The 26,129-nt window shown below is 37.5% G+C and overlaps 1 protein-coding gene across 2 annotated transcripts in view; it reads left to right on the forward strand.

Moving 5' to 3' along the window:
• The window catches only part of OBSL1 (obscurin like cytoskeletal adaptor 1), a 1,518,259-nt gene that overhangs the window by 897,504 nt on the left and 594,626 nt on the right, over nt 1-26,129 (forward strand). For both annotated transcript variants that reach the window (XM_044060562.1, XM_044060561.1), the window contains exons 9-11: nt 1,055-1,330; nt 14,325-14,600; nt 21,817-22,092. In XM_044060562.1, coding sequence (XP_043916497.1) covers nt 1,055-1,330; nt 14,325-14,600; nt 21,817-22,092 — 828 coding nt within the window. The remainder of the gene's footprint in view (nt 1-1,054; nt 1,331-14,324; nt 14,601-21,816; nt 22,093-26,129) is intronic.

Genomic DNA, 26,129 nt, shown 5'->3' on the forward strand with positions numbered 1-26,129 from the left:
CTCTAATCCTCTCTATTATGAACCTTTGGGGTCTTTCCAAATGTTTGATATGTCTCTTGAGGTACATCCCAAAAGGGCATCGGTGTGCTATAATTGGGCTGATCAGTGCAGAATGCACATGGGCACTATCCTATTTTGATTTGAATGATTGTCCTTTCAATCACCTGTGTTAAAGAGAAGGATTTCCTGACAATCATTGCTACATGGTAGTCTAAGGACTGAGGATAGTCTACCCAGGTTCCCAGGTCTCTAACTACATTTTCATTTTGAAATGGGGTATTGTCAAAACTGTATCCTGGGGAATGTTTTGTCTGCCAAATGCATCAATATTTTTTAGCATTTACTAAGCCTGTTTCAATATACCAGGCATTTATAAATGCAATTTCCTGCAGGGGTCTTCTGTGTCAGAGGGGGATTTGACAGTGACTCCTAGTTTACAGTTATCACAGATGGTTAGTCATAGGTCTTGTTTTTTAGTCTGTAGGTCAGATAAGTAAATACAGAACAAAAGTGGATACAACACTGAACCCTACAGGACACCACTGGTCACCTTCATATTATCAGAGATTGACCCTGCCACTTACACCTCATGAGTTATGTCTTTTCGCCAATTTGCTATACGTCTTAATACATAATGATCTATTTGCACCACATTTTCTTTATTAATTATGATGACATGGGGCACAGTATCTAATGCACTGGCCAATTCAAGGTAAGCTGTCTGTACAGTGTGACCACTTAACAGCTTTTGATACCTTTTCAAAGAAGTTAACCAGGTTAATTAGTAACCTGCCTTTTACAAAGTAAAATTGCCATGAATCTGGCCTGATGAGATTTTTGTGTTGAACATGGAACAATGGGGAGCCCCATCTGAACTGTACTGCCATGTATGGATTCTTTTTGTTCACTTCTGATAAAAGCAAGGTATAGTGTCATAAAATTTAAAATCTGTCCAAGCTACTAAGAGAAAATATCTTCAACTGTCTTCATATTTACTGAAGTCATTCCTTTGTTGTAGGTGTGAGAAAAATAACATTTTTGTTCTGATCTGCAGATCCCACAGTGAAAATTTTGAATCCATTTGAATCGACTGTTCAGCTGCCTGTTCTGACACATGAACAAGTTGTACTGGAGTGTGAAGTGTCCTGGCCAAAGGCTGAAGTACGATGGTATAAGGATGGGCTTGAGACAGATGAGACAGAAAACCTAAAGATGGAAGCAGATGGATGTTACAGGAGGCTAATAATTCCTTGTGCTACAACAGAAGATACTGGAGAGTACATTTTTGATACAGGAGATGACATGGTGACCTTTAATGTGAAGGTATCAGGTTAGTTCAGATTTTTGGTATGAGCCAAAAATTTCAAAGAACACTAATCATAGGAGAAAGGTTCTAGCTGCATTGTGAAATAAATATATATATAGGTGTGCATGTGTGTGTGTGTGTGTGTGTGTGTGTGTGTGTGTGTGTGTGTGTGTGTGTGTATGGAGCCTAGAAGATTATCGAAGTTTCAAAACTTCGAAAGTCATATGGTCGGGACCATATGATCGATATTTTGAATGGAGATCCCATATATACACACACACACACACACACGCACACACACACACACACACACACACACACACACACACACACGCATATGTGTGTGTGTGTGTGTGTGTGTGTGTGTGTGTGTGTGTGTGTGTGTGTGTGTGTATAATCTCCACACAACTAACAGACATGGTTATATAACAGTTAGAGTATGCCAACCATACAATACGCAGCTGTGGTTCTACTGGGGCACTGTAAACTGGTGATTAGTTTGGAAGGCAGGTCATCTGGACAAAACAGTTCAATGAATGTCTCTACTTTCATTGCAATGTTTTCACTGTGCATAATTGCTGTAGCTGTCCAGGCTTTCTGACTTGTATCTTCTTTCTGGTCTCTGACCAAGGCACTTCTTTTAATAGAAGGCATCTGACCTTCAACTGTATGTCTCCTTCCCTCAAAAGCATAGGTCATTTCTTGAATCCTTAGTACAAAATTAGAATACCATCTTCAGCTGGATAAAGGCCATTCATTTACAACTCAGCTCGGGCAAACACAGAGGTTATTACCATTTTTAGGACCTTAATGCCCCCCACAATTCATTGTTTATTCCCTCTATTGATTTATGGAAAGAATCAATTTCAGTTTTGTGTACATGGCGTAATTAGTGAGTGGTTCTCAATAATCAGCTCTCACTGGGGGACTCTGTGTCACTAGTTAGAAAAATGTCCATTTTATTATCACAAGAATATTTCCAGAATTAATCACGTAACACCAGATGAGAACCTCATCACTGCAGTACAAACACTGTCCTCATTATGCTTGTATTACTCTAATGCCATTTACCTTTGGCTTGAACCCTTTCATGTCAAATGGTATCATATACAATACATAAGCACGTTTCAAAAGCATCCCATTTGATTGTGGCTTTAGGGAATAAAAATAAATGTGGGTGATGTGTGGTGTAAACTTCCTTCTTCTTTCGGATGTTCCCATTAGTGGTCACCACAGTGGATCATCTGTTTCCATTTCTTCCTGTCCTCTGCATCTTGCTCTGTCACACCAACTACCTGCATGTCCTCTCTCACCACATCCATAAACCTTATCTTAGGCCTTCCTCTTTTCCTCTTACCTGGCAGCTTCATTCTTAGCAACTTTTTCCCAATATACTCAACATCCCTCCTCAGCACATGTCCAAACCAATGCAGTCTCACCTCTCTGGCTTTGTCTCCAAACCGTCCAACCTGAGCTGACCCTCTAATATACTGATTCCCGATCCTGCCCATCCTCGTCACACTCAATGCAAACCTTACCACCTCCAGCTCTGCCTCCTGCCTTTTTGTTAATGCCACCATCTCCAACCCATATAACATAGCTGGTCTCACTACCCTCTTTTAGACCTTCCCTTTCACTCTTACTGGTACCTGTCTCTCACAAATCACTCCTGACACTCTTCTCCACCCTGCCTGTACTCTCTTCTTTACCTCTCTTCCATACTCACCATTACTCTGAACTGTTGATCCCAAGTATTTAAACTCATCCACCTTCGCCACCTCTACACCCTGCATCCTCACCATTCCGCTATCCTCCGTCTCATTCACACACATATATTCTGTCTTAGTCCTGCTGACCTTCATTCCTTTCCTTTCTAGAGCATATCTCCACCTCTCCAGGGTCTCCTCAACCTGTTTCCTACTCTCACTACAGATCAACATGTCATTCACAAACATCAGTCCATGGGGACTCCTGTCTGATCTCGTCTGTCAACCTGTCCATCACCTTTGTAAATAAGAAAGGAGTCAGAGCTGATCCTTGATGTAATCTCACCTCCACTTTAAATGCATCCGTCACTCCTACTGCAGACCTCACCACTGTCAGGCTACATATCCTGTACCACTCTAACATATTTCTCTGACACTCCCGACTTCCTCATACAATACCACAACCCCTCTCTAGGCACCCTGTTATATGCTTTCTCCAAGTCTACAAAGACACAATGCAACTCTGTCTGACCATCTCTATACTTCTCCATCAGCATTCTCAGAGCAAAAATCTCATCCGCAGTGATCTTTCCCGGCATGAAACCATACTGCTGATCACTAATCACCTCCCTTCTTAATCTAGCTTCCACTACTTTTTCCCATAACTTCATGCTGTGACTGATCAGTTTAATCCCTCTCTAGTTACTACAGCTCTGCACACCACCCTTATTCTTAAAAATCGGTACCAAAACACTTTTTCTCCACACCACAGGCATCCTCACTTTCCAAGATTTCATTAAACAATCTGGTTAAAAACTCCACTGCCATCTCACCTAAACACCTCCATGCTTCCATTGGGATGTCATCTGGACCAACAGCGTTTCCGTTCTTCATCCTCTTCATAGCTGTCCTTACTTCCTCCTTGTTAATCCGTTCCACTTCCTGATTTACTATCCCCACATCATCCAACCTTCTTTCTCTTATTCCCTTCATTCATCAGCCCCTCAAAGTACTCTTTCCATCTGCTCAACACACTCTCTTCACTTGTAAGTATGTTTCCCTCATTATCCTTTATCACCTTTACCTGCTGCACATCTTTCCTAGCTCAGTCTCTCTGTCTAGCCAATCAGTACATGTCCTTTTCTCCCTCCTTATTGTCCAACTTTTCATACAACTTTCCATATGCCTTATCCTTAGCCTTCCTCACCTCTCCCTTCACCTTATGCCTCATCTCCTTATATTCCTATCCCACTTCTTCTTCGCCAGCTTTTTTCTTTGTATACTCTCCTGTACTTCCTTGTTCCACCATCAGGACTCCTTGTCTTTCTTCCTCTGTCCTACTGTCAAACCAAGCACCTTTCTAGATGTCTCCCTCACCAACTATACTCTAGTTACCCAACTATTCAGTAACTTAGTCTTAACTCTTCCCTGAACTCCACCTCACAATCACCCTTTTTCAACTTCTACCATTTGATCCATAGCGCTGCCCTCACACTCCTCCTCCTCTTTTTGATCACCAACATCATCCTACAGACCACCATTCTATGCTGCCTAACTGCACTTTCCCCTGTCACCACTCCACAGTCTCTAATCTCCTTCAGACTGGCCCTCCTACATAGGATATAATCCACCTGTGTGCATCTTCCTCCACTCTTGTACATCACCTTATGCCCCTCTTTCTTCTTAAAATACATATTCACCACAGCCATGCCCACCTTTTTCACAAAAGCCACTACCATCTGACCTTCTGCATACCTTTCCTTAACACCATACCCACCCATCACTTCTTCATCCTCTCTGTTCCCTTCACCAACATGCCCATTGAAATCCGCTCCAATCACCACTCTCTCACCCTCGGGTACATTCACCACTACCTCATCCAACTCACTCCAAAATTTTTCTTTCTCATTCATTGCACACCCAACTTATGGAGCATATGCACTAATGGCATTCATCATCACACCATCAATTTCCAGCTTCATAGACATCACTCTAACTGACACTGATTTCACCTCCAAAACACTCTTGGCATACTACCCCTACCCCATTTCTCCTCCCATCCACACCATGATAGAACAATTTGAACCCACCTGCCTTACTCCCCTTCCATCTGGTCTCTTGCACGCACAATATATCTCCATCTGGTCTCTTGCACACACAATATATCAACTTTCCTGTTCTCCATCATATCAGCTAGATCTTTCCCTATACCAGTCATACTGCCAACATTCGAAGTTCCTACCCTCACTACCACACTCCTAACCTTCCTCCTCTCTTCCTGCCTTCAGGCATGCCTTCCCCCTCTTCTTCTCCTTCTCCTGCTTTGGCCAACAGTAGCCCAATTTCCACCAACACCCTGTTGGCTAACAGTAATGGTGGCGGTCACTGTTAACCTGGGCCTCGACCAATCTGGTATGGAAATCTGTATTGTTGTCCGCATATATCATTTGGCAAAAGTTTTACACCAGATGGCCTTCCTGACGTAACCCTCCCCATTTATCCGGGCTTGGGACCAGCACAAAAAAAGGCTCTGGCTTGTGCATCCCCAGTGGCTGGGTGGTGCAAACTTCCTACACCTCCTTATTTAATATACCCTACCATTAGGACACAAAGAGCCAGGAAAGATTGTATATTATCAGTGAAACAGGGTATTACATTTTGGTTAGACTATCAACTATCATTTAGAACACAGCAGCACAACTACTAATAATTACCATTACTCATTATTAAAGCCATGCAGTACAAATTGCAATATCTACCTAGCCTTGAGGTCAGTGTTTTAGCTAGCTCTATCCAACTCTGTGATCTAGAGGGATAAAGCTCTATGTCCCAGCAGACTCAGTTTCAATTAGCAGCATGGCCATCTGAGGTGTTTGCAAGGAAGATGAGTGAACTCATCCTGAGAGGGAAAGAGGAATGGTTGCATTAATGGGGCACACAAAGTTTGATTTCCCAGGCCTAGGTCAGGGAAACAACTGCAGAGTGCTTCTGAGTGGGTGGAGCAGCATGGTAATATCAGTTCTTGATGAAATAAGGGGCAGATTGGTGCAGTCCACCTTTGGGTGCTCAGTCGCAGGGTGTTCATAGGGCACATGTCGGGAAGGAAAACAAACATGGTAGCAGTATGACAGCATGACCTGGTCACCTTGACATCTTTGCTGGACTCTAGCCCTAGCTGGAGTTAGTCCAGGTGAAGCCAGGGGGTAGAGCTAGACCCTGCAACTGAGTGGAGGCATTAGAGCCTGTGTTACAAACAGAGCGGGGTTGGTATAATGGTTAAGTTGTTTACCTCACAGACACAAGATACAGGGCTTGTTTCTCACCTTAGATGAGGAAATTGGCTTGGCTTAAAATGGCCCACAAGGGCAGCTAACCTAGTACTTACCGGGCAGCTAACCTAGTACTTACCCTTGGGTCTATGAATCCTGATATATAAAGTAGCTATTGGTACCCCACCATCTGATTTGACCTCTTTGCACTACTGACTAGGGGAAATAGTTGTATCCACTATGCTATTGGAATACTCTGCCCTAAAGTGCTTTCTAATATTTTACGCTGCCTTTCTGGATGTTTCTACATTGTCATCTATATCTCAGTCAACTCCGTGATCATTCAAGAGGTCCCTGAATATACATTGACACTAGTTAGTTCTACTAATCTTTAACACAATTGGTGGATGCAACAATATGTTATTTGATCACTTGTGCTCTAGCTAATCATTTAGTATGCATTTCTATTACCTTATCGTACAATTTATATAGCGAACGCTATTTCATCATACCTAAAATATCTAAACCACAAAATATCAAACATACAGAACAGCAAATTTTTTCCCAGGGAAAAAATTTGCTGTTCTGAAACACAAACACAACACAAACACACCAAACTATATAAACCACACACATACACTTAACAAAACCATAATTCTAACCCTACACTACTACCTATCCACTCACCTTAACCCAACCCTAACCCTAAAGTCCCTAACAACGGCACACTCACCTTACCCGCTCCCTAACCCTAAAGTCCCTAACAACAGCACACTCACCTTACCCGCTCCCTAACCCTAAAGTCCCTAACTACCGCACACTCACCTTACCCGCTCCCTAATCCTAAAGTCCCTAACTATCGCACACTCACCTTACCCACTCCCTAATCCTAATGACCCTAACTATTGGACACTCACCTTACCCCGATCTGTTACCACACTTACCTTAACACAGTCCATAATCTCCGTTCGCATACTTATCTTACCCTGGTCCATAACTTTCCCACCACAGTAGAGTAAATAGCGAAGCCATGGAACGAACAACCAAAATCTTACCCTAGGTAAGATTTCGAAGTTCCATGGCTTCGCTATTTTGAGTTTGGACAAACACGGGTCGATATTATAGCATTTGAAGTTTAAAAACTTTGATACTATAATATATACCCTTTAGTACTTGTATTTAAATGTGAAATTTTATATAAAATCATTTATGATCAACTGTTCAATTTATTGATCATTACTCTTTCAGGATATAATAAGGCTTATAATTCTGTGTACATCTGGTCCTTCAGAAGTCTTTGCAAAGAAATTGTATACAGAGAACTAAATGTTTTAAATGCATGCAGAATATATTGTGTTGATACCAAAGTTAGAAGTGTCTCAGATATGGTAGCTGGTGCCATGGATGCATTACCTCCATATGTTCTGAGATAAATTGAGATAAATTGCCCTCCTGGTTTAAAAAAATACTCCAAGCAATAATGTTGCATAGTTCTTTGTTTAAAAACTATATGATAAATTAAACTCAGAAGAACTGTATTTCTTATTCAGCAAAAAATTAGTTACACTGTTGCAGGAATAAAAAAATGATTTATTGAGAGTTTTGGGTTGAAAAGGAGCAAGGAAATTATTTTAATGTTTGGAAACTGGTCAGTCGTTTTTATTATACCACTTGCATTGATATGTTTACTCATCCAACAAGTATTAAACCACCTTCAATTTTTTACTGTTGCTGCATTTTAAGTCAGAATGACTTAATGGATTGTTACTTTAAGGTCCTCCTTTTGGCTCTCAGTTTTTTCAAGCCTCACAAGTCCTGAAGGCCATCTTCAAACTTTACAGATGACCTGGAATTCTTCAAGGGCATAGGGTGGGAGGCATAATCCATCTAGTGAAATATCTGTGAGTTGAGGAGATGGATCTCAGGAACTAAATATTACATGGACAGAGCTTTCCTTATCTTTATATAACAACCAGGGAGTATATATACATTCAGAAAGTAATAGACATGACCTCTACTCTCTTAGTCATTCCTGGAAAATTGTTGAAAAAACACTGATTGACTTAAAATAAGCCAGTTAATGTACCCACCTTACAGTTACCCCAGTTTATACCACAAGTGAGGTGAAGGCCAACCACTTCAGTGCTGGCTATATAATGGGTATAGAGAGGGGACATTACTCCCTTCCATTAGTGATGTATCCCCTAAAGTAGCTCCACCCTCCTTGTGAGTAAATGGCTTCTACTAGGTCCCCATTCTCCGCCAAGTGTTCATTAGAATAATGTATGATACCAAGGCATGCTTTATTCAATTTAATTTGATAACCAGGTAAGTGAAATGATCACCAGACCCACTGAAGCCATGAATTGGGCATACAGTTGCAATAGGAATTAGAATAGGCAGGAAAGAACAAAATGTTGTAATAATTAATATAGGTACTATATAAGCGGTTCCTTATTACAACCACAAATCTCCACTTTCTCGAATACGAAAATGTCGACACGTATTCAGCGAACCGCGAAAACACCAAACGTCCTGAAGCATGAAATTCGAAATGTCGAATTGTCATAGTTGGCCCTTCTCTGGTATAGCTCCTTCAGGTAAGTGTGCAATAGTTACGGACCTTAGGGTAGGGTGCGGGTTAAGGTAAGTGCATACATAGTAATATATGCAAGATTTAATGTAGGGTTAGAAGTAGGGTTTTGTTAAGTGTATGTATGTGGATTATTTATTTTGTTTGGGTATAGCTCCTTAATGGAGGTGTGTAATAGTTACAGATTTTAGGGTTAAGGTGCAGGTTAAGGTAAGTGCATACATGGTAGTATATGCACGCTTTACTTTAGGGTTAGAAGTAGGGTTTTGTTAAGTGTATGTATGTGGATTATTTATTTTGTTTGGGTAGGTAGTACGTAGAGGGCAGTGGGGTTGGTTAACTATAATGATTCGACATTTTGAATTTCATGGTTTAGGATGTTCAGTGTTTTCGCAGTTCCCTCAATATGTGTCGATGTTTCTGTATTCACATAAGTGAGATTTCACGGTTGTAATATAGACCCCCATTCAGCAGCCAGACTTTTTTACTGGACTAGGCTATGAAGGGACAGCACAAAAAAATTAAGAAAAATCAGGTACGTTCTGAAAAATAACAAGACTGAAACCTACCCCATTTTCCTTCTTTTTTGCTCTGTCCCTCCATGAATCGCAGCAGACTCTTCTACCATGCAACTGTCAATCTTTGCAGAATGTTCATATTTTTGTCTCATAACAGAAATGGAGATTCCCTTTCTCCAATGCTACTCAAAAATAAAAATAAAAAAGGCAACAGACAGATCACCTTTTCTCTGTTACTTTAATTCAGCACCACTGATGTACTGTGCAAGCATAGGAACATAACTCCTCTATGCATACAGAGTACATCAAAAATCATGAAGAATGGCAAACAACACAGAGGAACACCAACTCTGTTATACAAAGACATCATTTAAGAAAGGTAAGCAATTTCTTTCTAAAATAATGTCATTGTATAATATAGCAATAACCCACGCCTGGGTGTGGGTAATGCGGGATTTACCCACGGTTGGCATGGTTTGGTCCCGAGGGTGAAGCCCGAGCGACCAGACAAAGACAACCGTGGGTAAATCCCGCATTACCCACACCCAGAAGTGGGTTATTGCTATTATACTATGACATTATTTAAGAAAAGAAATAATTACTTTTCTTAAATAATGGCATTGTATAATGCCTCTTTGCTGCCCTTCCGCAGCTGTCTGGTAACCGCGGCAGTTCTGATGTACTGCGCATGCCTACGCAGTACATCAGAGCTGTGTCCAAAAGCAACGGAGAAAGCAAGATCTCTGTTGCCTTTTACTGTTTCGCTATGTTAAATGGGTTTAACATAGCGAGACAGCTTTAAAATAAGCAATGGAGATCTCTGTTGCTTATTTTAAAGCTGTCTCGCTATGTTAAACCCATTTAACATAGCGAGACAGGTTTAAAAAAAAGCAACAGAGAAAGAAAGATCTCCGTTGCTTTTTACACACTGTGTCGCTATGTTAAAGGAGTTTAACATAGCGAGACAGCTTTAAAAAAAGCAACGGAGATCTTCGTTGCTTTTTTTAAACCTGTGTCACTATGTTAAACTCTTTTAACATAGCGAGACAGTGTTTTAAAAGAGACTTATACTAATGGAAAAAGTCCGGGTGACCGGACCTTTTTCCATTAGTGTAAGTCGATTTACAACATGCACGCTAGCCAATCAGCATGCACGTTTTGGAATATTAATGGGGGGTCATGGTATAATAGAAATAAACCCACTTGTGGGTGTGGGCATATCAACGGACATGAAGTATTCAGGGATTCTCTTTATAACTTCACTGCTCATTGTGAAATCAACTGCACTGAATTTCTATTAATTTTCATGGAAGCATGTACATGAAGCTTCAGTAAATAGATTTACTTGTAGGTTATTCCTAAATGTGGCCAAAATTTAATTTCAGCAAGTAAGTGGTTCCATGTTGGAATCCTTAGTTTGGAAAAAAATCCCTTTCTCTTGTGGCCATTTTAAAGCGGGATCTTATAAAGGCAATGACTTTATCAAGATTGTCTCTACATTTGTCTGATAGGAAGTTTTGTTTTTTAGAGCAGTTGTTGGCTAAGTTTGAAAAGCAAAGAGCCAAGCAGTAATGTTACATTGCTATTTATTTAAGGTGGTCACAATAGCATTACTGGCCTTAGCGAGTAGGACAAATCTTAATATTTTAATAAACTGTAATGCATGTGTATTAGAACTAGAGTACAGTGCAGTGCAGCTAATGACAGACTGCATTGCAGACTGAGGGTAAGAACATTTTTAACATGACAGGCAAAATGAGAAAGATGATGAAAGATCTTGTCACATAATTTGAATTGCCTCTACTATTGCCATTTCAATAAATTTATCAAGGCTAGCTTGATGAGTTTGTGCACCATACAGCTGGCAGACTTGTGATTATCATGGACGTGTGACATGATAATGATCTTACATTCATAGAGCCCAGGCTAAATGATAAATTACCCTCATTTAGCTGCTGCTTTTTAACTGAGGTTTCCATTGTTCATTTGTTTAGGTGTTCCACATAAGATGGGAGTGTAGCTATCTCTGTTGGATGCTGCATACCTTTGATTTGTCCCTGATTCTGCGGAATGTCACTGATTTTGCCATAAATATTTGTCCTGTTCGTCATACAAATCTTTGATTTTCTAGAAAATCACTAAGAAGTAAAGTCAGTCATATTGTTTAAAAATGCAAGTTGATGCAAAACCTTTTGTTCTATTAACGTAAGTGGATTAAAGTAAAGTTTAAAAAATTGTTCCTGATTTTAGGCCTTTGTCCCCAAATCTTGAGCAAAGAAGCTGAGAGCCATGGAACCAATATATGACATATGTCAGATTTTCAGCTGGCCTACTAATTCCTCTGACTGTATCCCTGAAACAGGAACAAACTGCTGCTGCTACTTTATTATCTACCATCTATCATGTATACAATTTTATGGATTTCCTCATTAATACATTGTTGGGTTAGACTAGCTGTTTGGTTCTTTATGCCAGAAATGTGTACGATACTTCACAAGACTGCCCCATTAGATCATAGAAGGTCTAGGCTTTGGAAAACAAGTTTCTTCTGCTACCTACAGAAAAATGATGATATATTGGACTTTATATTCCAGTCATGTGTGGTTACATCAGATCTGTAGCCAGAGACAGTATGCTACAGTTTAATCTATTTCCACCTTGGTCTGCCCTGGACATAGCCACCTAATGTTGAACTAGTCCAATTTATGGGATTTCTTTGATTTCTTCTAATGACCCCAATCCCCCTACTATGCCAACTTTTCGTGCTGTGCGGTGTAGAAGACCTGAGCTGCTGGTCATGATCTATGGCACGTAGTAATAAAACTCATCTGGATGATACCAAAGGTTGTTTTATTAAAACATAATCATTGTTTGATAATCTGTAGTATGTCCATTTCTGCAAATCCCAGTCACCTTTCCTTATTTCTCAAGTTTGACTATGACACATAATAAAGCCTGACTTCAGCAATTAGTCACCTAATGTTGTCATAAGACACTTCAGTGGTTGAAAGGAATTTCATTTAAGTTTATATTACCTGGTATATTTCTTGACATTTCTATATTTTACTACTAATTCTATTTATTTTGCAATATGCACTGTGTAGCTCCATTTGTCTAAGTTTACAAATGTTTTATTCTCTATTTCACGTTACCATTGGTTCACCTTTGCATACTGGCAGCAACTGCTTAAACTGACAATCAGTTACCACAAATGGAAAGATAAAGATTTTCCTATGTATTGAGACAGAGAAACACAAGTTATTTATTATAACCACTAACCGTTATTCTGAAGTTTCATTCTTGCAAAGTTGTCACTTTACCAGATTATTCTTCTGATTGGAATAGAAGGAAGTTCAGCAGCTAAGATAATGTCACACTGTATATTCTTCAATCTGGATTGAATTCATTGTTTTTCATTTCCCAAGGCCATTCCCTTAACTACATTACATTTGTCTTTATCTCAGTCAGGAACGGCATATACATTCCAAATGTGGCATGATATCTCATTACTGTTTACTTTGTTCCTGTAAATGAATGGCTCGGTTATAGTAATTTTTGTTGATAATATTTTTCAGTAAAATTTCATAAGGAACAACGATCACAGACCCCATCATTTCTTATACACTGAAGACCGTTCATTGAAACATGTTGCAGAAAAAAGCCCATCAGTCATATCTCTACATTCACTTGCCATTATTGACAAATTTGTCATTTGGAGCTGTATTCACAACTCACATTAGCTTTGTTTGCAGTATTTTACTTATATATTTGCATACAGTAGGTAGAGTTAGTGATGCTCTGTACTTAGTAGCTGAAGGATGCATTTACGACATTGAAGATTATGATCAGACCTCCAGTTGTAACCAAGATGTGTGTTTGAGAGATGGAGGTCAAGAAATTCACCTTAGGAGCAAAGCAAAATAAAGTTTGGGAGGTACATGTTGACGTCAATCCAAAAAACTGAGTTATGATAAGGCAGACATAATTCTTTGATGTATAGGGAGGTCTACTAGTTAGAGAAAAAAAGGTAGGAGTGCTAAACTGTGGACAGAAGCTAAATGTCCATATGAGAAATGAATGGATTTTTTTTGTCCCACATTTTTGTAAGAGCAAAGTGTATTAAGAGCTTTTAAAGCTGTATTATCTGCTTGCCTCTGTTCTGTGGTGGCTGGCACTAACCATGGTTATGATTTAGCATAACAGTGCATAATACTAACAGGTAATTAACAAAAGTTTGTTAATCACCTTTCTTATGTCAGTAAGGTATGTAACAACGTTATCTTTTCCCCAAAAGTATAGCACAATTGTAACACTCCATGCACTACATTAGTACTGTAGAAGACAATAAGCCGTATTTGTCTACTGAAAAAAGACTCTAGCAGAGACAGTGGCTATTAAGTAACATCTGAACTGGCATTTCAGATTTCAGAACAGATTCTTGTTACTAAAGACTTGTCTAAAAGAAGAATGTTTTTTATGATAGCTCTCTTCCCTTGAGAAGGATCACTAATGTTTATACTGTCTAATATATGTAGGAACTTCTAGGCAGTTTACTGTTATACAGCAGGCAGTCTGTCACCAAATGTCAGATCAATACCTAACTACATCCTTTAATTTTTATGTTGAAAATAGGTTAAGAAAAAAACAGGATAGTGAATAATCAACCTTCCCACCAACCACCCTCCAACAGGCTGTACCAGTAATTAATCATCATTACTTTGTGGTAAAAATCTTAGAAAACTGCCTAACAGGTTTTGGAGATTAGTTCCAGAAATCTGCTGCCAGTGGTATTACAACAACATGTGAAATGGTATTCATTAAAATGATAAAAACATGTTTTACATTTGAAACAGGTTTTATTGTACAGCAACTTTTGGTCTTCTTTTTCTATCAGTATTTTGTGATTCTGTTTTCTTGCCTTGGTCATTTCAGAACCCCCTGTAAAAATAATTCGTAATAATTCAGTACCAGCTGTGATGAAAGCATTTGTGGGTGATGCTCTTACGCTACAGTGTGAAATATCACGACCAAATGCAGTAGTCAAATGGTTCAAGGATGGTCTTGAGATAACTGACAATAGGAATGTACTTGTGGAAGAAGATGGAGTTAATCGCAGGCTGATACTGACATCTGCCAAACTGGAAGACAATGGGACGTACATCTGTGATGTAACTGATGATGTAGCAAAATTCATTGTTCAAGTGACAGGTAAGTGACATCAGAGTAAGTCTCTGAGTTATATAAACATTTTCAGTTATTCTTCATGTTTAGTAAAGAACAACTGATATAACAAATAACTTAGGTCACTAATTGCTTGCATTAAAACCAGAAAAAGCAATTATAAACTTAATAACTTATATATCCCTTTTATGTCTGTTTTTATTAAATGTTGTTGAAAAACATACCACTTTAAAAGGACAGATCTACAAGTCATCTACTGTTTTTTTTTTTTACATTTTTAACCATTATTTATGAACCTTGCAATACATCACTTTTGCAATTACTCTTTAGGTGGGATTGCTTATTTGCAAATTACTTGCAAATTAACTATAGAGTTGTGATGGTGCTTCAGTATGGGAAGTCATTCTTTTTTGTATTTTATATTTGTTAAACGTTTTGTAACATGCATTTTGATTATTTGTTCCAAAGGTGATACATAGTATGTATTGTATTTCTCTCTTTAATGTATTTTAAACTGTTATACAAAGTTTGTGCAATGGAAGAAAACAGATAGATACCCTTACATGAACCGCAGTCTGAGTTTTTAACATTGAAATGATTGCCTTTGACATGGTAGATCTGGCTGAAGTAATGAACTGAAATGTTCCCAGTGTGCAGTCTATCATAGTTCTTGAATAGCATCTGCAGTCTGCATCTAGAAACGTGCACATAACATACAGCATTAGTAAATGTGATGCAGTGTTATGGATACGGGCGTAATTGCACTACACTTGTTAAGAGCAAGACTGTGAGAAACTATTTGCACATGCATGACCCAGCCCATGAGCAGAAAAGAAGTTATGCTTCACAGTGGGGCAGCTCCAGAGGCACATAACAGGTTAGAATGTAAAGAGGGTTGTAAGGGTATTAACAGGGTAAGATTAAAGAGTGATGGCATTTTAATGTGGATTTGCTATCAGATAATTGAACACAACAAATATTTCCAATGATGAAAGCAGCTAAGGACGCGGGACTGACTGACCATTGTACATGGAAATTAAACATTTGTAAGTAGCTGGTTGGATGGATTTAGCGGGTAAAGAACGATTACTTAAAGGGAATTCTGGGAAAACAAGAATGGGATATGCAACATGTATTGTCTTAGGGCAATTTAACAGGTAAAGTTTGCATGTTTAACTGGCTGAGGGTATTTGAGAAACTAGGAAAGAAGCCTAGTGAATGACTACAGACAGTTTAAGATAATAAACAGTTGTCTAGATATGACAAATATCTAAAAAAGGAGATTAAAGGATGCATATGAAAAAATTTACTTAAGGAAGACATCCAACTTACATATACCATCTCTTTACTCCAAAATGAAGGCAAGGATTTATAACATATTACAAAAATGCTTTGAAAATGTTTCTAAAGAAAAATGTAGACTTACCAAGGTACAGTATTTCACCATAGACTTGCCTGACAAAAAATATTTCATCTTTGCAACAGGACAAAAGCTATTTTAAAACTTTGACTGAAAAAAGAAAAAAACAACCATAAAGTATAAACATGCATTGCCTACAGATGAATGAGTAGAAACCTTTTCAAGACTGTAAGTAATTTATGAGTGATGAATGAAATGCAAGAGACTAGTCATAATGCCTGTATGAAGTTTTTACTTACACAGCCCCATCCTTAGAATAATACAGGACACATTTTAGTCCTCGCTGACACAATATAATATTCTACTAAGTCTGATGGAATATCATTTATCAAGGACCCAGATCAGCAGTATATATGAAAGCACCAAAAAACAAGGCATAGGATAACTTGCAATCTAGCATTCCTGTTTGCACAGTAGTCCAGTTAGCTAATCTCAGATGTGCTTATCTTATTTATCCAAATGATCTCATGCAGCACAAATTAACAAATTATGTAGCTTACAAGTGCAGGAGAACCATAAGCAAAATCATATAAAATTGTGCATTGTCTGTATTGCACTTTTATGAATAAAAATATTGTTAAAGTCTATTACAATAAATGAGTATCATGAGCAGACACAGTGTTTCTCAAGTTTAGGAAGACCACCTTGTATGAGAGAAATGACTGCTTGATGCTAGGGTTTAACAGACATTAATAGATTAGGGATAAAGGATCAGCACTGGTGTATAACTCTACTGAATTACTTTCCTGCAGCACTGCTACATTGCTATGAGGTCATAAACAACCACAGTTTTTAGGAATTTAGTTATCAAAGAGTATTTCTGGATTAATGCTGGAAATTACGTACTGCATAGACATTATAATCAGAACTGTTTCAGTGTTGTATTGTGTTGTATTGGTATTTACTGTTTAAAGCATAGCCCAAATACCATTCTTTTATTTGAAAAGACATTTGGATTTCCTGGAACTGGACGTTTATTCAGCATTAAGTTAAATGACCGGCTTTCCTTTAATGGAGATGATCCTTTGAGTTTAGATGTTACCTTATATTGGTGACTGAGCATCACTTGTTAGATTAAAGAACAATAAAGAATGAAAATTTGCCCTCAGTTACATAATTATACTAAGAATTTTGCCTCATTTAGGAGCTGGAGTGACAGTTATGAATAAACGTAATCATTTTGACAAAAATGTGATAATACATCATATAATTGTATATCAGGTAACTTATGTCTGACAGAATTATAAAGAAGAGTGTTTTTTTAACTGAGTCATAGTCTCCCCACAATTCTAATTTCATTTTTGTTTGGGAAATGTTGATGCTCAAACTTGGAGACTGCAATAAAACAAAATGTGATATACAAAATAAAAAATCTCAAAACATATTAATATCAGTAATGGACCGTAAACAAAACATATAGATCACTTGCTTAAAAATCCTACAGCTGAAGCAGTTGACTCCATTATTACCAGAGATGTTCCCTAAGCCTGTTACTGGTTAAGAAATGTGCCTTCATCACCCCTCCTGTTAATTATATATATATATATATATATATATATATATATATATATATATATATATATATATATACACCAACTTTGACCCTGCACTACAGAGGGGGAGAGGACAGAATCCCTTATCACCATTGCACTGCAATCCTACATGGTAATGGACACAGACATGTAAGATAAGCTAATTTTCTATCACACGCCAACTTTTATTCCATTCCAGAAATGAAACAGTCAACAAAATGAATTAAACCATATGTTGATTTTACTGGTTTGAGATTTTTTTTTTATTTTACTGACTCAATCCATTTGTGTGGAGTGGATTTGATAGTTTTAAATTGTTACTGAACACATCCAAATACTTTTCTTTTGACATTTTCAAAAGTAAAAAAAAAAGCTTCACCATTTTTTAGATGTATTGATTAGTAAGATCACTATTCATGGAAAACTGTAATTGTTGCTATAAAGGAAGTAGTCTGTAATACTTATTTGGATTTTTGTCCATCATTTTTGGTCCTGTTCCTGCTATCAAACCTCCATCAATCTGGGCATGCTCCATTTTTTTGCAAGGATTTTATCACCATAAGGATATGAGAGACATTCTCATCACAACATATTTTGGTTTGTTTCAGGTCCATTTTTTACTATATCTTTACTTTTGGTTATATACTGACTGACTTTAGGCACATGAAATATATTAATTTCAGTAGACAACAAAATGCAATTAATACTGGCTGGTCCATCTCTAATACTCCAACACATAGCCGGCCTTAGGCATAGGCCAACTAGGTGGCCGCCTAGGGCGCCGGTCTAGCAGGGGCACTTTTCCAGTATTTACTTGGTGTAGGTAGACCAGGATGGAGGCACCAGGTAGTATGGTAGGGGGCAGCGTGGAGTCTTTTTGCCTAGGGCACCAGTTGATCTAAGGCTGCTCCTGCTCCAACAGGTAAGTTAAAGGATACATCTATTCAAGGAAAATGCTTTTTTTAGTTTATCATGCATCCGTATTAAAAGAAAGGGAGGGGGAGTAGCACTTCTTTTTAAGGATGGACTACAAGTCACCTCTATACCCTATAACCCACCAAAGGACAACCATGCTGAAGTCCTTATTTCCAAATTGCAGCTTAACTCTAGTAAATCCTTATATATCTTCTGTATCTGTCTGCCTCCTGGAAACAATATCAGTGCACTAGAAGATATTCTTAGGTGGGGTCTCAACATCCTTCCCACAAGAAACTATAATCCTAGGAGACTTTAATATAGATTGGAAGAACATCAATACTGAACATCCTACCTCTCATATTAACCTTCAAGGCTTCTCTCAGACCATTACCTCCCCAACAAGAATAAACAAACCAAACAAAAAAGAGAGCACTTTGGATTGGAGCCTTATTAATAACTACCACCAAACTTACACAGTTGGTATCCTCCCTGATGATGTAAGTGACCACTCCTTGACCTATATATTCAGGCAAAAGTTTAATACCTCTCACCTAACCTCATATAGGACTATACGGACCAACAAGCAATTTAACCAACACCTTTTCCAGAGTGAACTCAGTGCCTGTGGTTGGTCTCAATTAAAAACCCTCCCACTTGAACAGGCTGTCAAATATTTTAACTCTAAGTTCTTAGAAATCCTAAACCAGCATGCACCTAAACGTACTATCAGAACTAGGTCCAGACCTGCCCCCGGGCTTACGAATGAAACCAAGAAAAAAATCCTCTTCAGAAATAAAGCCTGGTCTAGGTGGTGAACTACCAAAAATACATCAGATCAACAAATGTTTAGACATATGAGAAACATGACAAAAAAAGAAATTCTCTCAGACAAAAAAAACTTTTACTGTAAAATGCAGCAAACAAACCAAAACAATCCTCAAAGATTCTGGGCAAGTATCAATAGACTCCTTTATCCAGGTCACTTCAGAACACCAAGCCCAACAGGTGCAACACATGAGACTCCTATCCAAGCTGCCAATGCTTTCAATTCTGTCTTCGCAGAGGCTATACAATCCCTAGCCAGTCAACTAGCTCCTGATAGATCCAGTCTTCTTAACTCTTCTCCCAGCTCTCTTCTGTTTACAACCCACCTCAACTAATTTTATCTATAAACTCATTCTAAAACTTAACAAAAATAATGGAAAAATGTATTCACCATCAGCTTCTAAACCATTTAATTCAACATAACATACTTGCTGAAAGCCAACATGGCTTTAGGCCATTCCACAGTACTACTACTGCCCTCTTATCTTTTACTGATACCATAAACAAAAACGGCAATAGCAATGTTCTCTCTTCCTCTCTATTTATTGATCTCTCAAAAGCATTTGATATGGTAAACCACTCTCTACTTATAAATATTCTGAAATCACTCTCTCTTGATACTATGGCTGTACAGTGGTTTACTTCCTACCTCAGCAATAGGCAACAGGCTGTGCTCTGGGAGAATAAACTATCATCCCACCTTCCAGTCTCACTGGGTGTCCCTCAGGGTTCCATTCTAGGCCCTCTCTTATTCTCAGTATTTATCAATGATCTCTACCTAGCTATTCATCAGGCAACCTGCATACAGTATGCAGATGATTCAACTTTAATCTGTGCAGCTGAATCTTCATCTAAACTACAATCCCTAACTCAGAAAATATTTAACGTAGTAGAGACTTGGTTCTTAAAATGTTGCCTCCTCTTGAATCCCAAAAAAACAAAGCTCCTTCTCTTTACACTCACCTGTAAATCCATGCCTTTAGATTTCTCTGTCATTTCTAACAATGGCACCCTCATATCCCCTGATTCTACCACCAAACTCCTAGGAATTACAATAGACAATTACCTCATCTTCGATACCCATATTAATAACACTATAAAAACAGTCAACAGAAAAATGGGCTCCCTATACAGGATCAAATACTTTCTCACTCCAACAGCCAGAACTACTATTGCCCACTCTCATCTAATCTCAACACTTCTCTATGCCTCACCAATTTACACCAACCTATCTAAGAAGAATCTTCTCAAACTAACTACATCTTACAATAACATTGCCAGATTTGCTACTGGTAATCCCTTTAAAACTCATCACTGTCAGAATCTAAAAAACTAGGATGGCTTGAACTGCAAAATCAGCTTCATTTTAACCAACTTACCATTGCTCATAAGATCCTCAACCAGCCTAACAACACTCCTGTACTCTCAAACCTCATTACTCTGTATAAAAATCTTAATACCTTATGCTCTGCTAACAAACTTATACTTAGCATTAGTAAGTCTAACAACATGGCAGGAAACTCTCTTTTCTCAAACACAACTGGGAAATACTGGAACCATCTATCTAGTGATCTTACTTCACTTCCTTCCCTACCCCACTTCAAACAAAAACTCAAAATATACCTTAGAACATACTGGTTATGCCCTTGCACCAACCCTGACTAACCCACTACCTCTGAGACTAAATTTCTCCTAACTCCATTCTGACTTTAAATTCAATGCTCTTTACTGCAAACTTTGCAAGAATTGTACACCCGCATACAGTTATGCTCTACCTCACATGGATATCTTGTTCAATATGTTGTAAATACTCTTCTGCAACCATTCTCAGGAATTGTAAACCTGAAAAAAGTTCAGTCTACCTCATGCGAATATCTTGTTCTATATTATTGTAAATATTGCTCTGCAATGTAATGTAAAATGTTTTGTATCATCTGCTATGTTAACTTGATTGTAACCTTACAAACACTGTTTTGAATTTGTAACCTCACACATATTGGTATAATGGATCTGTCTTGGAGCTTTTCTCCCAGGGCCTCTACTGAAAATGGACATATATCCAGTTGGACTAGCCCAGTCAACAAATGTAAAATAAAATAAAATAAATAAATAAAATAAATCTCCCAAATAATTCAGCTGTGTTACAGTTATTCCCACTGTATTTCACACAATAAAAAGTCAGTAGTTCAAAACACAAGAATCATTATAATTGTCAGAGGTTCTACAAAATAAGAAACCCTACCTCAGGTTTGAAACATACAAACAGAAAAAATGTAAAGCTGTATGTAAGAGCAAAAAACAATATGCCAATAATTATAACCAAAGTTTTTCTTAAGTTTAAATCACATTTCTACATATAATCAGTTTGCTTATTTACCTTCTGGGGTTTTGGATAAATTTTACTGTTTTGTATGCTACTTTTTCTGTTATGAAGATCTGAAGGTGTGAAATTATATATTTCTTTACAGAGTACCTGCTCCCAAAAAGTAAAAACTCTATGTTACGTTTTCAAGATTAAAGTACTGACATAGTGTTTCTGTCTGTGTAGAGCCACCTGTTAAGGTTCTCAGAAGGCCTGGCCTGAGGACAGATTACCGCTGCAGTGCATCAGATGACATTGTTCTGGAATTTGAGCTATCACGGGAGGATGGACAGGTGAAGTGGTACAAAGATGGAGAAAAGATCGCAGACAATGAGAGATTCTGCCTGGAAGAAGAAGGAGCCTTCCGTTCACTTGTAATACTGAACACAGAAGCATGTGATTCAGGAGAGTATCTCTGTGATACTGTTGATGACAGCATAGTGTTTCATGTAACTGTTGAAGGCAAGTATATCCAAACTGATTTCTTCGTCACAGTACATTTTACAGGTAAATTTTGAAAACAGCTTTTTCACAATGGTTGTCTTTGTTTTCTGTTGATTGTCTGTCTCATCACACAGTACCACTGGCGCCCACTTATCCTCAGTGTAACCTCAGTCTTCAAACGCTGTCAGTTATGCTTCTTGGGTATACAGCAAATGATATATGAATATATCATTGTGGTTTATGACCTCCTTTTCTATTCAGTTAAGAGCAGTCTCTTGCTTAATGACCTTCTATCGCTAGCTCATGGTTTTTGTTTTGGTAGCAATGATTCACTTTCTTGTTACAGAATACAGATTAAAAAGCTATCTTGCAAAACATACTCAAAAGTCATAAACTTGGATGTAAGCAAATATAAAAAGTGTCTGAAGAAAACTATGAATTATCTAATCAAATATACCTGCTTGTTTGAGATATTAAATGTTTATGATAAAGTGGGATAAATGGAAGCATTTTAGGGAAGGATATAATCTGTAGCCTACAAAAAGAACAAAATATAAATGAATAAAAAAAGAACACTGCTCAAAACATATGCACACAACACTGTCCCATACAATAGCAAATACAATACAAAAATGTACACAAGGCTAAAGTATAAGCAAAGTATTTTCCCTCTCGATAGGTAAAGAAGCCTCCACACCCCCAGATTTCAATATACCAACTCTGTGATAGTCCAACTCAAAGGCGAAATCTCCCAAAAGACAGAAATCAGTGCCAATGTACACAGAGAACTGCACCAGCAATGATTCACCAAAACACATTACCACTCAACAGAAAAATATACTACAAAACACTAGCATCCAAAATCACATCAAGGCCCACCCGGCAAAAACACACATTTATTTATTTTTGTTGACCGGGAGTGTCCGACTGGATGTAGGTCCATTTTCAGCGGAGGCCCGGGGAGAAAAGTTCCACATATGAACATAGGAATTAAAACACACTACATAAACACTGAACTGAGCATTATTGTTCATTGACCATTCTGGCATTTACACTTTACATCACTTCAATCATGAGTACTGAAAAGCTGGTTGACCTTTTGGGCATTCGATCACATAAAATAAATATATATATATATATATATATATATATATATATATATATATATATATATATATATATATATATATATATATACCCCTATATTTATATCTCTATATCTGTTTATTCATTCATCTGTCTATACATATGGTTGCCACATTTTACATTACACTGATTTAAAATTGTTATCTAGTAACATCATTAAAAAAAACTTCTGGGCTTATACAACATTTTAAATAAATACAGTTGTTGGCTGTTAGTAACATTTTTAACTCAGTCAATGCTTGTTTTCTTTAGTGGTTTACCAGGTCTGGAGGATTTAACAGGACAGCTTACAGTGGACACCTCATCTTTCTTTAAGGACATTTCTTGCTACAGTGCAACTGTTCTTGCTTATGCAACTTCAACAGTTTCTCTCTCAGTTGTCATACACTCCTTGACTATCATACATTTTACAATCTATTTTCTTGTGACAGGACTGACTGTGAAAAGTAAGGCTGCACCTCTTTCCAGAATTATAAAGTTGGACCCACTTAAATTGTAGAAATGTCTGCAATTCCTTTATATAGTTTTCTATCTGCCCATGAGCACCACTAGATCTTGGTTTAAGAAAACACCACTCTTCTGTTTGGCACTGTACATGTGCAAAAATAAACCCTCCTAAAACCTGATTCCTTCCACTATAACCCTTACAACTTTCCATCTCATTATTTTCTTACCTTTCCTCTCTATCGCATACCTTTAATAACTGCACGAGCTCTCACTCTGTATTGCTAAATCACAACTGCTCATGCCTACAATACTCCAACAATTAACAAAAAAATGCTACTCGATCTGACAAACTCCATCTTCAGTGCTACAACTGTATGCATCATACATGTGTAATTTATGTAAATAACATCTATTGCTGTGTTCATACCATTTCCATGCATTGTGACTGTATATACTCTGTATTATATGTTCTTGTATGTACTATTGATGCAAGTGAAGCTTTTCTCCCCGGTCCTCCACTGAAAATGGGGTCACCTAGGCCCAGTGGACTTTCCTGGTTAACAAATCCAATAAATAAATAAATAAATAAACAAACAATCAAATAAGTAAATACTACTTAACAGACTTTCATTTTCAAACTGTGCCATTTCATATTGCTCTTGTTGCCTTACTTTGTCGTTACTCTCTTGTTGTGGTAGACTTCTGGAGTTTTTCTCATTGTTATTTCTGTCCCTGATGATTTCTTTGCAGAACTTATTTTCCTTCATGTTAATTTTCAGGCATGAGGTATGTACTTAAAGGTGATAATTTGCTCTTTGGTATTCTGCCCATACCCCAAGTAGACCCCAAAGAAGTTTTCTTCAGGTGGATAGCAAATATTGGAGGTGTCACAGGCAAGAAAGAGGTGGCTGGGAACATATTATTTGGGAGTGTAATGAGCTGGCAGACTTTAGTTATTCCCTGCAAATCGCTGTGTCAGACATGCTGGGTGAGTGGATTGGATTGACTGGGGAGATGATTTTTTTGAGCTATGATACAAAATTGGAATTATCTAGACATAGTAAAGTGGCTGCCAAAAAAGCAATTACTAGAAAATGGAAATCAAATTGCAGACCAACTTTACTAGAAGTGAGAATTGTGGGAACAATATATGCAGAGAAGGAACAAGGTTTAAGAGGCAGGATTTGAATGAGCCATATAATGCTTAACTGACAATGACTGCATAGATTATAAGTGATGTATAATGTTTGCAACTACAATTGTTTCAATAGTGTCTGTGAAGTATAATGTTTGCAACTAAAGTAGTGTCAGTGTTTTGTTTTTCATTTATATAAATGTAAGATTGCCTATGTCATACATGATAATTTAATAAATATGTTTAGTGGGAAAAAATAGTTGAGCTGATGAGGGACAGTGTCTCTCCAATGGAGTAGTCTTATATACTTCAAAACTGTGAGATGACAAACCTCATAGGATTTACTACTAGTCTTTCTTATGATATTTGTTCACTGTTCAGATAGTCCTCCTCAATTGTCTTTTAGATTGCTAGGAATGTGAACTGAATGTTAAATATTTTCAATTCTCACTCATGAACAAGTCTAATGCATTTGTGACTTCTGAAATGTAGACTATTGTAAGATATAACATTGTCTGCCTTTCTTTTCAGAATATAGTGTTTGATGCAAAAATCACAATTACACTTGTATATGTTATATTGATTTCAGAGAACCTGGAAGAATAATCTACATATATGAGCTACAATACTTATTTAAAATGGAACAAATCAATTCCAACTTGATTCCATTAACAATATAAAACTAGGTATGCTAGCATTTCTTCTTTAAATTTTTATTATGATAGACACTACAGACAGTACAACTTTGTACTGCTTGTTTAATTCCTTGGTATTGCATCATATTTTCCTCTTGTTTTGGCTTTACTGATTCCAAGCATGATTTGTATACCTTTCAAGCTTTCGCCTTTTAATTGGCCTGGGAGGCATTATTTTGTCAGTTTCGAACATCAAGCTCTAAGCACAACCTATTACTGCCCTGAAAAAAAGACTGCATTTCTATCTTTAGTGATTCCAATTGCTCAGCTCAGCCTTTCAGTGTAGTATATTTCAATAACCATATCTCTAAGGCAATGCCTTTACATCTTTGCAATTCTTTTAACTTTTCTACTTTCATAGGTAACTGCAGCATTACCCATAGAATCTCTAGTTCTTATAAGAATTATTTGTGGTTCTCTGATAAATATGCTCTACTCAAAATATCTGGTTTGTATAATTCCTTGATTAGTGGGTATTTCATTTTCATATCATAATTCTCTATATTAAGAAATATTATCTACAAGTTCATTGGTATGTTGTACAAGGACATTCTGAATAAGCTTTGCAGAATTTTTGATCTGTTTCAACTTGAACTTTGCACCACAGACACATTTATGACATTCCTCACACT

The sequence above is a fragment of the Protopterus annectens genome, chromosome 2.part0, assembly GCF_019279795.1.
Source record: "Protopterus annectens isolate FY-2018-M chromosome 2.part0, PAN1.0, whole genome shotgun sequence".
Lineage (NCBI taxonomy): Eukaryota > Metazoa > Chordata > Ceratodontiformes > Protopteridae > Protopterus > Protopterus annectens.